At 42.2% G+C, this 14,029-nt stretch overlaps 1 protein-coding gene across 5 annotated transcripts in view; it reads right to left on the minus strand.

Moving 5' to 3' along the window:
- SNAP47 (synaptosome associated protein 47) overlaps positions 1–14,029 on the minus strand; it is a 548,280-nt gene that overhangs the window by 508,608 nt on the left and 25,643 nt on the right. For 3 of the 5 annotated variants that reach the window (XM_049798872.1, XM_049798873.1, XM_049798870.1), the window contains one exon: positions 8,497–11,732. In XM_049798872.1, coding sequence (XP_049654829.1) covers positions 11,586–11,732 — 147 coding nt within the window. In that variant the 3' untranslated portion in view covers positions 8,497–11,585. Of the gene's footprint in view, positions 1–8,496; positions 11,749–14,029 lie in introns of those variants that run through there. The other 2 variants (XR_007505848.1, XM_049798871.1) reach the window with 2 other exon arrangements.

The raw sequence follows: 14,029 nt of genomic DNA on the forward strand, positions 1-14,029 counted from the left end.
GCTGGACTTGACTGCTGAGCTGCTTGGCAGGAGGGACTTGGCACCGAAGTGCCCACCTGCAGCCCAGTCCTAAAATCACCGCTGTCCTCCTCAGCAGGGAGATTTTACCACTAAAGGGCAGGGCACGTACAACTCCTCTGGCTGCAACAGTCAGAGCTGACCCCAAAGAGCAAGGAAAAAGGCAGCTTCGGTGGCAGACAGGCTGAAATTCCTCTAACCTTTAAAGGAGGCATCTCCTCCAAGTTCTCCACCGATTTATTACAGAAGGAGCACAGGACTCTCAGCTTCCTAACTTTGAACTGGTCTTGGAGTTACAGAAGCATCAGAAAAATCTAAATTTTAAAAGAAATCAATGCCCAAACTTGCCTTTTTGGTCTTGAAATGTTTGTAATGTTGTTCTGAAGCCAAAGCTTCTCTGCAACCTGAATAATTGCAAACGGATTAAAAAATCAGATTCTTACTTAATCACCAAACTTTGGGAGCTGGAGTTTGAAGGGAAAAATTAAATTGCATGGTATTTGTGGTAAAATTGACAGATTTGAGAACGTAGTAACTCATATAGCCTGAAAAATTTTACAGCTGGATGGTGTAGAAGTCTCTTGTTTATAATAATTTTTAAAGTGTCTGTTCTTGCTAAAGATTATTTCTAAAACAGTGTGCATTGGGAGCTGATCCATTTTATGCTTCCATTCAAACAGCATGCTGCTTTAATTTATATTTTTATGAATGCATAAAAGAAATATGTCTGTGTACTTTACTAAGGATGTGAGTCCCACTGAACAAAAACCCGAGCGCTCCACAGCCCTCCAGCATTTATGTCTGGGAAAGGGCAATCCAGGCTCTGGCTCTTGTGCCAAATAATGATTTTATTTTGTTGGGTTTTTTTGTTTTTTTTAATAAATTCATTTGAATATTTGTTTGAATTACTTTGTTTCAGAGATCCTGAGCAGATCCCTACAGCACAACAAAATCAGGCAACCAGGGTCTGGTCATGCAAATCATTGTGCACGGTTTGGCTCCAAAGCATTAAAAAACATTGGCCTTTAATGATAAAGGAGACAACAAATTAAACTGAAGTGCTTTCAGTGCAAATTCACCTTTAAACGAATTAAGAAGAGTCAACTTGAACAGCTGAAGAAATGAAAGCAAAAGAGGAATTTTTACATTAAACTTTGGCCTACTTATATATAAGCGTGTGTCTCAAAAACAAAGAAATTCAATAAATAAAGGCATGGAAGCATCTGACGGTGCCATTGCTTAGTGAGGACTATGGAGACAGCAGGTTGACTTCACACCCTGCCGTGCACAGAGGATGCAGCACTTTGCTCTTTCTAAAATGTTTCATTCTAGATTTCAAGATGGAAATGCTCCATTTCTACAAAATAGAATAAAATTAAATTAAAAGAGAAAAGCAGGGTACTAAAAACCCAGAGTATATAACACTCAGTAGGTTGGACAGCTTTTGTCAATCTGCCAAAATACTCAGCAATACCTCCTCTCCATCCCAATTTGCACCATCAGATCTTTTAAAGAAAATCAGATGCCCCCCAAATTTCCTGTCCAGCATAAAAAACAGTCACAAGAAAGGATTTTTCCAGTGGCCAAACTGCTCCTCATTGAGTCCGGACAATGCTCTCTGTGGTGGGAACTGCACACTCGGCCTCGCAAAGGCCAGGAGGCAGCTGAAATGAGAGGTTCCCAGGACTAGCTCAGAAACACACTGACTTGGAGAAAGCCTCAGCTGGCTGCCAACCAGCTGTGGGAATTTCCCACCCGGCGTTATGGAGTGCAAGCTCACAGGTCAACCTCAGGCCCATAAAACATCCAGCAGAAATGACTTTGTCAGAGATTAATTGCATGTAATGGGTTTGGAGCTGTAGAAATTGAGATCTGCCGGTGTTTCCATAGTCTCTCCAATTGTATCCAGGCTCTCGGACCATCGCGGTTTCAAATCTGCCAAACAGCATCTCTTTCCCCAGGAGTTCATCGGATGGGATGCACAGAGCAGCACGGGCAGGACTTGACACGGAAGGACACATCCTATTTTGGAGCAGAATTAGGAAGCTGAACTGCCAAATGACAAATCTGAAAAAACCTGTGGCCCTCTCCTGAGCAAGTTAGATGGGTCATGCTGAAGGAGAGAGAAGTCCTGTGAAATAAACCCAAACAGGCTCCAGCACGTTCCAGCACGTGGGAACACAATGATGGGTGCCTGGCTTTATTCTCAGATTAATGTGTTCAATTTATACATGTATGTGTGGTTTCATTGCACAGAGTTGCAAACACTTATCCAAACTGCCTTAGATCCCAAGACTGTTACTCCTTGCACCTACTGACAGCCAAGAAGGAGACGGCTGTAGGTTTTTGGAAAAGGCCGAATGGAGACAGGGGAGACGAGAACAAGGGAGATGGGGAAAGAGTAGGGCATCTCCACTTTCCACCCCAAGGTGGGATGGGAAGAGAAACGGGATCTGAGTATCAAGCAGAAGATTTTGCAAGAAGTAGATGTGGAAGTGGAGGGCAGCAGTCCTGGCAGGCATCTGAGTCTGGCCCAGAAGAATGGCCTTTTAGTGTCAGTCTCTCTCCATGACTCTCTCCCCGATTATAGAAGAAATACAGCATGACAATCCATGCACCTTGGTTCCTAAGACCAAACAGGAGGAATCCTGGCTATATACCAGCCTTGAAAGACAGCTTAGCAGTACCATAAAGTGATCCTTTCATCCACGAATGCCAGTGCAATAGGAACATCTAGTGTCCAAGGAAAAATTCCACCTCTTTAAAATACCACAAGAGCCCAGTGAAACAAACTCTCACCCCTTCCACAGCTGCATCCACACAAAACCCAGCATGATCATTGACCATCTGAACACACAAAGCTAGCTCACACATGAGCAGTAAATAATTTGAAGGCAAATATTAGCACTATTCTAATATAGTCAAGGACAAAAGAAGGAACTTTTGGATAAGGTGCTACACTGAGATGTGGGTAGCAGCTCCAGGGCCTGCCTCCACCAACTTACTAATAGCTCAGCTGAGATTATTCTTCATACTACAGTGACAACCAAAGCTCCACTGTGCTAGATGTTTAAAAATGAAAAGGTGATTTTATGTCCCAAAAGTTTACCATTAAGTAAATTAAAGACAGGCTAAGGATGAATTATAAGACCCAGCTGACTGAGAGAATCGAGGCACAGAGCATTTCAATACAGAGGGAAGATCCCACAGCAAATTTCTGATCAAGCTGTGACTGGATATAAATTTCTCTTAATTATCAACTTTATACCCAGAAATTCCTTCCTTTCCTGGGAACAAACAGTTTTCCTCTTCATCAGGTTGTTTATGAAGATTAGCTTGGCAGAGTGAGAGCACTGGACGGGAGATGCTCTGTATAAAATGCCCAATGTATGAAGCCACAGCCTGAAATTATAAACAAGAAGAAAAAAGGGGATTAATCTATTGAGGACTGTAAAGATAATTTGTGCTGTAAACTGTCCATAGGTATAGCAGGAACTAACTAGCCTTCAACAAAAGCAGGTGTGGAAAGGCACACCTTTTCCACTGGCTGAGAAACAGGGCTTGAAGATGAAAATAAAAAAAGAAAAAAAATCCAAATCCAAGATTATTCACACACTCTAAAAAAGAGTGCAAATCATTACCCTGTCATGTTTAAACAGGTTGTGGCATTGCTGGCACCAGAGGCTTGAGTTTATAAGCAGGCAGCGTGTGAGTTCAGCAGCAGCCTTTCAGCCTGTAGGAAGATACTGAACAACTGGTCCCTTCAACATCCATGTCCGTCTTTTCCTTCCTCCAGTTCTCTTCTTTCCTCCCTCCTGTACTTCCTTCTACAAATTCTTGCCATGAATGGAAAAAGAGGCACTAGATTAAGAAAGTGATCCTTACCTGATACATCAAGGATTTGGCTGGGACTCGACACCTCCCAAACAAGATAAGATGAGCCAGGGCACATCTGCAGCTCCAAGGTAGTTGTACACCCTTGCTTATCCCATCAAATGCAAATGTCCTAGTCTTCATCAAGAGGCATAAACGTATAAACAACATTTACCACCGGGTAAGAATATAAAAATGAATGATCAGAGCAGCTGACCTGTTGAGTGCTCACAACATAGCACTCTCAGATAGCTCCTTGGCTTGCTTTACCACCAGGCTGCAAGATCTGGCTCTTTCATTTCAGGAGAAAGAAGGGAAAAATGTGGCATGAAACCTGGGGTCTGATTGTCATTTATTTCCACCCACAGTGCAGCAGGAAAAGGCTGGAATCTATTAAGTAGTTCAAAATTGAACTGGATCCAGTTGTCAAGCTGAACACTTGATGTGTATGGGAAAAAAAAAATCACCACAGTATCACTTCTAGCAGTTATGAAAGCATAGAGATACATGCATTATAAAGGCAGTCTCCTGAAAAGCTTGCAGTCAGACAGCATACTGATTAGCACGTATCAAGATATCGATTACATCTAAAGTCAGTCTAGCATGACCAAGGAACAGAAGGAAAACTGTTCTCCTTGTGGTCTGTGGGATGGGATATGGACTTTCTAAGCAGGATGGTGAAGCTCCAGTTCTGGTTGGCATTGATATGCTGTAGGATTACTAATGAGTGAGTTGAAAATATTGGCTTGGCCAAGAGTGTCCAGAATTAAGCGGCTTCATGTGAAACCTCTCAGAGCCGCAAGTCCCCTGAAACCACAAGCAGGAGAAAAGATGACCAAGAGGCTTGGTGCATCCATCATCACTTGATGGCACTTTGATACCTTGATTCTCTCTTCCGATAAAACATCATTTCCAGTTCAGAATTATTTCAGCTAAAGGTAAAGGCTTGGCAAACAGTCGTACTAGAAATCATGTGGTCTATTTAGGCAAATATAAATTTTGAGGCCTTACCATGGTACATTTGAATTTCTATAACAGTTACCACCTCTGTACAACGCAGGCAGTGATTTTTATACAACTTTATGAATGCTGTGAGACGACTTAAAGCTGATACACCCTCCGGTATTCACCATGCAGCATAACCAGCAAGCCCAGTCAAAAACTCAGCCCAAACTCTGTGTTAAACACACATGATTAATACAGTATATTAGAGAAAAAAAAAAGCAAGCCTCCAGTGTGGTTTGCTTCTTACGCAGAAGTTACAAGGAAAAGAATGGAGGCAGCACAAGAGGAGAATTCAAGTCCTGGAAACCATTTCACCAAACACGGATTCCTTTCCCAGCCTCTGGCGTTCAGCAGCTTGGCAACACAAGGAGAGCTAAATGGAGATGCCGTCATGGAAGGGAGCCCTTGGCATTGCTGCATACCTGCAATTACCCTCTCCTGTCTCTGTTTGCGTCCTCATGGCTGTAAACAACATTCACTGCTGTACAAAGCATCGCGCTAAAAACATGTGCCATATGGAAGAAATCAGAACATTTCCAAATAGGTCCTTCTTTCTCAGAAGGACTAAAGCAGTCTTTGCAGACATTATGCACTGAAGTTTGCCGAAATAAATGCTTATTGTCTAAACTAGAAGCGAAATGTTAAGCAGCGTTTTACAAGCCTACGATAAACACTACACAATGATGAAAAGACTCATGAGCCTCACCGAATGTTAGAAGATGGTCCTACTACTAACCCTACGCTTCAGAGTCTTAAGTGCAGTTTCTGGCTTAGTCCTCCTTGCAGGCAGATCCTTAAATCTGTCCACAGTCTGGTGTCTCTGCTTCCACCACCCGTGAAATGGGGGGACCAATAATTCATTCAGAGGGAGGTTCCAGTGGGTTCAACGTTCATTCATAGTATCCAGAACTGCTGGGTTTGCTCCTCTAATTACAAAAGTAGCTCCACATCAGGATGGGCACATTTAACATAAATTAGGACTCAAGATTATTAGCTTTTTTACGGTGCTGAAGAGATGAAAACCAGTGAGAGTGCCATGTTACAGATAAGCAACTGAACCACCAAAAGGAAAGATCCTCGTTTTCAGCTGATACAAAGAGAGCATACCCAAAGTGAGCATGAACCCCAAGAGAGGGGATCTGAATTAAAACCCAAGCAATACACATGGCTGACAGCCTGTAGCAGCGCCAGAAATCAAACCTGGTCAGACTAAGGGCAGACCTTCCACCCCAAGTTTCCTTCTCCTCTCTGAAGCAGTCCCATCCCACCCAGCACAGCAAATTTCTTCTTCCAGAAATCTCAAGCACTGTTTCCCCCCTCTATCCTGATATAACCCAGTCCCCCAAAGCTTGTTCTTTGCTGTCAGCTCCTGAATAAATTCTCAACCAGCAAAACAAGGGTCTACACCCAAATCCACACCATGCTTTTGAGAGGGAAAAGCCCCACTGCTCTCCCTCTTCCTGACTTCTCTCTCACCCCCATGAACATCCTTATGGTTCAGTGGTTTAGCCGTCACATAAAAAACCAGGGCAGTTCTTGCTCCATGGGTTTTTTCTCTAAGCTGCACCAAATCCACAGAGCTAAGCAGGAAAGGTGAGAGCAGCAGAGGACACCGCTAACACCCAGGCAGGCACCTTTTGGAAAACAGACGGGTTAACTACATACTAGGAGCTGCATCAGGCTGTTATGGTCAAGGTGCACTGCCTGCTATAAGGCAATAGCTTACGATACCATCATCCATTTGCCTCTCTTCAGCTCTTATTCCTCCCAGCCTGAATGATGCAGGATCTAATTAAATTCTTAGGAAACAATCAAAAAATGCCAGAATCCTGAACTCGGGCTTCTTAATTTCAAACTAGTTTAACCCCTCTGCTGCCAAACCATAAAAGGGTTAATATCTGCTGGTTTAAAATTAAACCACTTGACAGAAGCCAGGCTGGACTTTTAAAGCAATTAAGCAAACACTTTTCCACTTCAAACAGGAGACAGCTTGAATCCAGGGTACTTGTTTTGTCTTCAGTGTGCCCTGGCTCGCATGCAGCTGGCCTCACGCACTGTATTTACCTTGACAAGGCAAAACGCTCGCCAGTGACAGCACGGGCTCGCTGGGCTGGGACGAGCCGAGTGAGTGCATGCTGCACCTCCACCTCAGGGATGAGGCTGGTGGGCAAAGCACAAACCAGCACGCTTCCCACTGGGTCCACAACGAACAGCCCAGCAGCCCCATTAGGAGCCTCGTGCCCAGCTGAAAGGCGCAAACACACGAGCCCGGGGCAGTAGGTGAGCCAAGCGCTGTTTACTCTGAAAAGCCCAGCTGTTAAACCTATGACTAGAATCATTACAAAATTATTTTTCCCTCCACCAGGCTGAGGTTTGACATCGCTCACACACAGCGAGCAGAGGCAAGGGATACTGCTGCCATGGTTTGTCATATTAAAAAGCAAATACAGCCAATTTCTCTCCCAAACACTCTTCCCAGAGGCAGGCTTCAACACTTGCAAGCAGCTTTGCTCCATTTCCTTCTGTGAAGAGCATACCAGTGGTTTCAAAGCACTGGCTTTGGAAACACAGACAGCTATTATGAGGCTTTGGTTAAATCAATTAATTGCCTGAAAAAAGCTCCTTACACCACTTGTCTGAGGATTGCAAAGTGCCATGTTTATTACCAGCGTTTCAATGATTCCACAGTAGACATTCAAACTCCTATGCAGAAATACATTTAAGCTCCAGTCAGGCTCACTCATCGCTGCCATGAACACACATTGCATAATAAACCTACCATATGATACAGTACAATCTAGTTCTGTTTTGCAGGGGCTCAAAAGCCTGCCCAAGTAAAACCTTTTTATTTTTTAGGTTAGAATCCCTTTTATTAATTTTTTCTCCTTATGTTTCCTAATGAAAAAGCCCCCCTCCTTTCCCATTATAGTAAAAGACCAGCAAAGAACTAACTGCATATAAAAGGTAAAAGTTATCCTAGAAGTATGTCTCTAGCCTCATGTAGATAACAATTACATCAGTGAAGAACGAAACACAAGGATACTCTTTGGCACATGTTACCTGCTGCATCTTCCCCCATGGAGCATTGGTCCAGATCTGCAACATTATTTGGAAAATAACGGCACTTGGGTTTAGGATAGAAGGGAATGTAGGAGGCTTTAAGCACTTCTGGCAACAACAGAAGCTCTATTATTACCTAATAAGAGAAGTCTTGATCAGAGTAAAATCTTCATACTTGTGTACCGAGAAGCTGTTTAAATCGTGACATGTCCAAGCAGTTCTTAGTCCACTCTCTAAGAACTGGAGCAGCTCCTGTGCAACAGGCTCCAGGACAGAGTACCAGCCGCCACGTACACCGTGCTGACATTCGCCCACTTCATTGTCCAGTTGAGGATAGCTGACATTCACATTGACAATATTCCACCAGTTAAAATTTTCCCTCTTTCTTTAATAAAAAAAATAAAATAAAAAAAAAAGCCTATCCTAAAACCCAACCCTACAAGAAGTGCCACATTAAATTCTGTTCCACAGGATGAAAAGGGGGTGGATGGAGTAATTTTTACTGCAATTTCTCAGCCAAGTGAATACAAGAGAGAAGACCACTATTCCAAGATATTTAATAAGAAGAAATTACAGATTGAAAGTCCTCTGGGCACATGAAATTCAGCTAATGCACAGCTCTAGAATGGGTCACTTCTTACAAACAGCATTACAATTTTTTGCTTTAGTATGGACATGTCAGACTAACACAAACCACAAAATACTCAATCAGATGCAACAGCTAGCACTAAAAACCACAACAATAAAAAGTATGGCACAAAGAATGCTAAACTAAACGATGTGTAATTAGTATTTACTTTTGGCAATCCTGGTTTGGACTAATTCAGTTCAGAGATTCGTTCCCAGTCAGCACCAGGTTCAGTTAACATACATTTTGTGCGAAGTATACTTTTAACTTCATGAAATAATTAGTTGTGTAAACATACCTTCCTTTCACAGTAAAACAACAGTGATTTGGGTATCAGAAACAAACAAGAGAACCCCAGACAATATTTTATTTCACAGTACATAGTGTATGTATATATAATCACCATATTCAGCAAGTAGGTAAAGTGCATGCCAGTAACAACTTGGACTGTAAATTAAGAACTTGCAGTGCAGAAGTACACTTTACTCCAATACTAACAAACTAATATGAAGTAATACAAAACAAGGTAGAGTAAGGTCTTGAAAACAACATACTGCTGCATCAAAAGAAGTGTGACCAGCAGGTCGAGGGAGGGGATTCTCCCCCTCTACTCCACTCTCATGAGACCCCACCTGCAGTGCAGCATTCAGCTCTGGGGTCCCCAACATAAGAAGGCCATGGACCTGTTGGAGCGGGTCCAGAGGAGGCCACAAAGAGGATCAGAGGGCTGGAACACCTCCCCTGTGAAGACAGGCTGAGAGTTGGGGTTGTTCAGCCTGGAGAAAAGAAGGCTCCGGGGAGACCTTAGAGCAGCCTCCCAGTACCTAAAGGGGGACTACAGGAAAGATGGAGAGGGACTCTGCACAAGGACATGTAGTGATAGGACAAGGGATATTGGCTTTAAACTGAAAGAGGGCAGATTTAGATTAGATGTAAGGAAGAAGTTCTTCGCTGTGAGGGTGGTGAGGCACTGGAACAGGTTGTCCAGAGAGGCTGTGGCTGCCCCAACCCTGGCAGTGTCCAAGGCCAGGCTGGATGGGGCTTTGAGCAACCTGGTCTAGTGGAAGGTGTCCCTGCCCACGGCAGGGGGCTTGGAACTACATGATCTTTAAGGTCCCTTCCAACCCAAACCATTCTATGCTTCTATGGTTCTATACTCTATGTGATTTACTGTACCTTTCTTTAAAAGGTAGGCTGAATTACTCTGCAATAGGAAAATTTCACATCAACTATCAGTGGAATAAGCAGTTCAAAGCTTCACAGTTAAAAATATTGCACCAGAAGTAGTGTATTTGAAAGCAATACATGAAATTTTTTTTAATATAAAAACACTTAAAAAAAAAAAAAGAGACACATTACAACAGCTACTTCGAACTAAAATAGCTGGCAAACTGTAGGAATTGATGAAATGTGAGTTTTCTGTCACAGGTGATAGATATATGGATTACCTGGAATCTCTCCTACATAGTATCAAGTAAGTTAGATGGGGAAAAAGTCTCCACTGTCCTGTAGTCTCGATGGAGCTAACTAAAACCTCAATAAAATGTATTAGACAACAATTGACAGTATTCCCTTTTATTTTAGAAATACAGGTCTATAAGAAGTCTTGAAATGCTTCACCACCAGGTAGTGCAAATAAATAAAAGCCACAAGATCGATGGATGTACCGCAACTATCAAATGTTATACAGATGTCTACAGTTATGACCATAGGCCCCTCAGCCTGTGAATATGGAGTAGACACAAAAACCACAGGATGTTCTACACAACTTATGAAGTTCCCATTTAGAGAGTCAGAGATGAACAGTAGGGAGATCCTTGGAAAACGAAGCACAAAAAAGCAAAGAAAGGGACAAGAGACCTTCCACTAATACCCATCAGATGTGTGACAGCGCAGATCCAACATGGTATTTAGGGACCACACTAAGTAAACGCTATGTTCACGACACTCTGAGGACACTGCATCCCATGTCAGACTATTACCAAAAATGTAAAAATACTTTAAGTGAGGGATACAAACAGTGAACTCCAAGAACTGAATAAATTCACATGTGAAGAAAATCGCTTTCTCCACTCTAAGATCAATTCCTTCACTATGTATGCAGTTTAAAGGGGAAAAATAGAACACACAAAGATGTGTAGATGATCACTGAAGATCAGCAGTCCCTTTTTGGAAAGCAGAAGCATGTATTAAACTTCGACACTTACTTTTTATAAGTGACTTAAGTAAGCAAAACATTTATCGAATGGCAAAAAAAAAATCTGCTCAATAAGTAGATGTCTCTACCAATAATGCACATTAACTAAGCACCTTCTCTTGATTTCCCAGGACATGGCAACAGACAGCTGTGGCCACTAAGTCTTCATTACTCTTATAAAATTTCTGGGTACATTAAAAGCATGATTGAAACCTATTAAAACTATTTGCTCAGGGAACACAAGGTTTTATCACCATCATTTGCTCACCTCAGCATTAACTTACAAAAAAAAGCCTCAATGACTTGCAGTTGGACATCTGGCCCTTAGTTCAGCTATTAACCATTTTAAAGAAAGACCTTGAGAGAGAATTAATAGGCTGTAATCATCTAAAGTAGTCTCATATGCAGTTAATTTCTCCTTCACTTCTTCATTCCAGTAAAAAAAAAACAAAAAACAAACCTTTCAAAAGTAGCAACATAAATAAGCACATAAAAGTTGATTCAGATTGTATCACACCCCTTCATATTTACAGATTTTTCTGTAGTAAAGAATCCACTACCATTGTTTCACTGCAATTAGAAGTCTCAGCTTTTTTAATCCTGAAACAGCCCTTCAAATATCATCCAAGTCTGGAAACATTTTCAAAACCCTCAGGAACTCGACAACAGCAGCATCATATTCCAGACAATATTGCAAACACCTCCCACGCAATCAAAGTGTCTATTAAAGAAACAGTCTTGAAAAACACAGTTCCCCGATCCTCCTCTTCCTCACGATACCATCTGCACTGGCTCCGGCAAGCGCTACGTTAGTTTCTTTATTCTGCGGTTCTGCTTGTCAATATTCAGTGTTGCGCGGTCTACGGAATTAGTGATGGAATCGAGAGCTTCGTCTTGTCTCTCCAGCTCGGCTTCTGTCTCCAAGGCAAGGCCCTTCAGTTTCTTTAGTATCTGTCAGAAGAAAAGACTGAGAGCTTTCAGCAATCAACCAGCCAGTTCTTTGAGAAATGTAATAGACCAATGGCAATTAGTTATTTCATTGCTTTAGATGACCAAATCATTTGTTGGAGAGTGTGCTGGTGAAAAGACACAGGTCTTGCTTAATAAGCTGAATTGAGATGAACTAAACAATGAACTAAAGACCAGAAAAATCCAATCTGAAATGTTAGGGTTATATGGGAGGGAAATAAATTAGAAGTAAAAATCAGTGTAAACATCAGCTTTTTGCTGGCTCTGTTATTATCTCCTCGGTATGTCTGCATCTTAGAGCAGGAGCTTGTCCTGAGATGTTGTGCACATTGAGAGCTGCTGCAGACAGAGAGCAAAGCTGGTGCAAAGCCAGAAGGGGATCACATGGCTGAAGGCGTAGCAAGGTTAGGCAGGGACCAGGTCAAAGGACAGAAACGTTGTTTTACTACAAACCACTAAAGAAAGAAGTGTCATTGGATGGAGCAGAAGGGAAAAAGTGAGACTTGGGCAACTAAACAAATAATTTTCAAGGAACTAGAGGGTGGTGTGGTATGAACGGACGTCAAGGCAGCCAAGAGGCTCAGGCTGTACCCGAGATGAGAAACAACAGATGCACTGGCTACAGCTCTATTCCAGGCTGCAAGCATTATATTACATATCAACTGGTTTACACTACACTTAGCAAATTACTGTTCGTATGTGGGACTGTAAGCAAACACCCTGAGCTACTCCACGATTGTGAGGAGACCCTGTAGTCTGAAAAAGCCTATAGATACTGGTCCAAACAGGGCAGAACCTTCTAAAATGAAAGAAGAAAGCCAGGCTGATGCACTCAAGGCTAAGAGACATCCATAACGATACCGTACACTGACTTATGGGGCCTACTCAACTTTAATTTTCATCAGTTCACACAACCAAGTCCAAGAGCAGAGATCCAAACAACACAAGAAAAATCTGTCTTAATTCCTTACCCTGTAACACTGACTCCTTTTAGCAGCAGTCCAAGGCATGAGTCATATCATTGCCTTTTCTTCCCTCTTGTGGCTACTCCCTTAATAAGCCTGGTTGTATGAACTGAAAGCACCTGCCCAACAGGCAAGCCTCAGCTGCCTTCCCTTGGATGTATCAGAGGGAGATTTGGAAGCATCATATCATACTGACTGGAAATCCAGATTCTCAGTTGCTTCAGATCATAAAGGCGATGTCTCTGCTGGCCTACACGATCTGCTTCCTTAGGCATCCACAGATGATGAGGATATCCTCACGCTATCTGCTTAATAAAAGCAGTTTATCCACTCAATTGCAATAATAGTCTCCAAGAAAGCAAATTATCCCAGCACTATCCCACAACATCAACTGCTGTGGTACATGAGCATCCAGGTAATGCTACTGAAGATACCAGAACTGCAGCCTGTCTAACAAAATAAAGCAGTGGCTTTTCGTAAAATAGAGGAAAAGAATTGTATTCTATACATGTTTAATTTTTTTTTTCATAACAACTGGCAAACTCTGTTTTCTTGTTTTCCTTTTAGAATACATACAATCAGCACCAAGAAAGCTGCTGTGAAACATCAGCAGCCCCTTTATCCACACGTGGGGCTGAATTCCACAGCAGTCCCATCGTTTGCAGCTATGCAAGTTACCGGTTTGAGAAAAGCAGCGAGGAATATCATATCTAGCTGGAATGGCAGGGGAATTTTACACAGACAAAATGCTTTGACTAAAGCTGGATGTCAGCCACAGTAGTGAGATTTATCTCGTAAAATATCTCTCAGCTCTTTCCATAAATCACAAGCAGCTAGAAATACGGCTGTGCGAATAACTGGTTTTGCAATTTGGCTGCCACAGCAAAAATACAAAACAAACCATGGATCAAGCTTAATCTACTTTTTTTCTCTTCTTACCAAACCTACAAGCTAAAACCCCCTCTGTTTCTATCCCAACAGAAACACTTTAGGTTCTGTCACTGTAACAGGAAAGCGAGGCTGTATTCCCCAAACTGGAGGTGGTAGACGTGTGTAGGATACGCACCAAAAAGAAAAATTACATGATCAGATCTATCATGTGTATGATTCAGGACACAGCTCTGAAGTAAGGTCTTGCCTTTCCTGAGGAAGTAACTTTACTACTTGGAAATGGGAAGGAACTTCAGAGGTAGCTTTCCCTCAGTCTTTTCTTTGAGCTTTTTCTGCATATATTTTATATATACAAATGTACATATAAATACATAAAGTAGCCAGTGCTACATGAAATGACTCCTACCATTCATGAAGTCACAG

This window comes from Accipiter gentilis, chromosome 4 (assembly GCF_929443795.1).
Source record: "Accipiter gentilis chromosome 4, bAccGen1.1, whole genome shotgun sequence".
In the NCBI taxonomy this organism is placed as follows: domain Eukaryota; kingdom Metazoa; phylum Chordata; class Aves; order Accipitriformes; family Accipitridae; genus Astur; species Astur gentilis.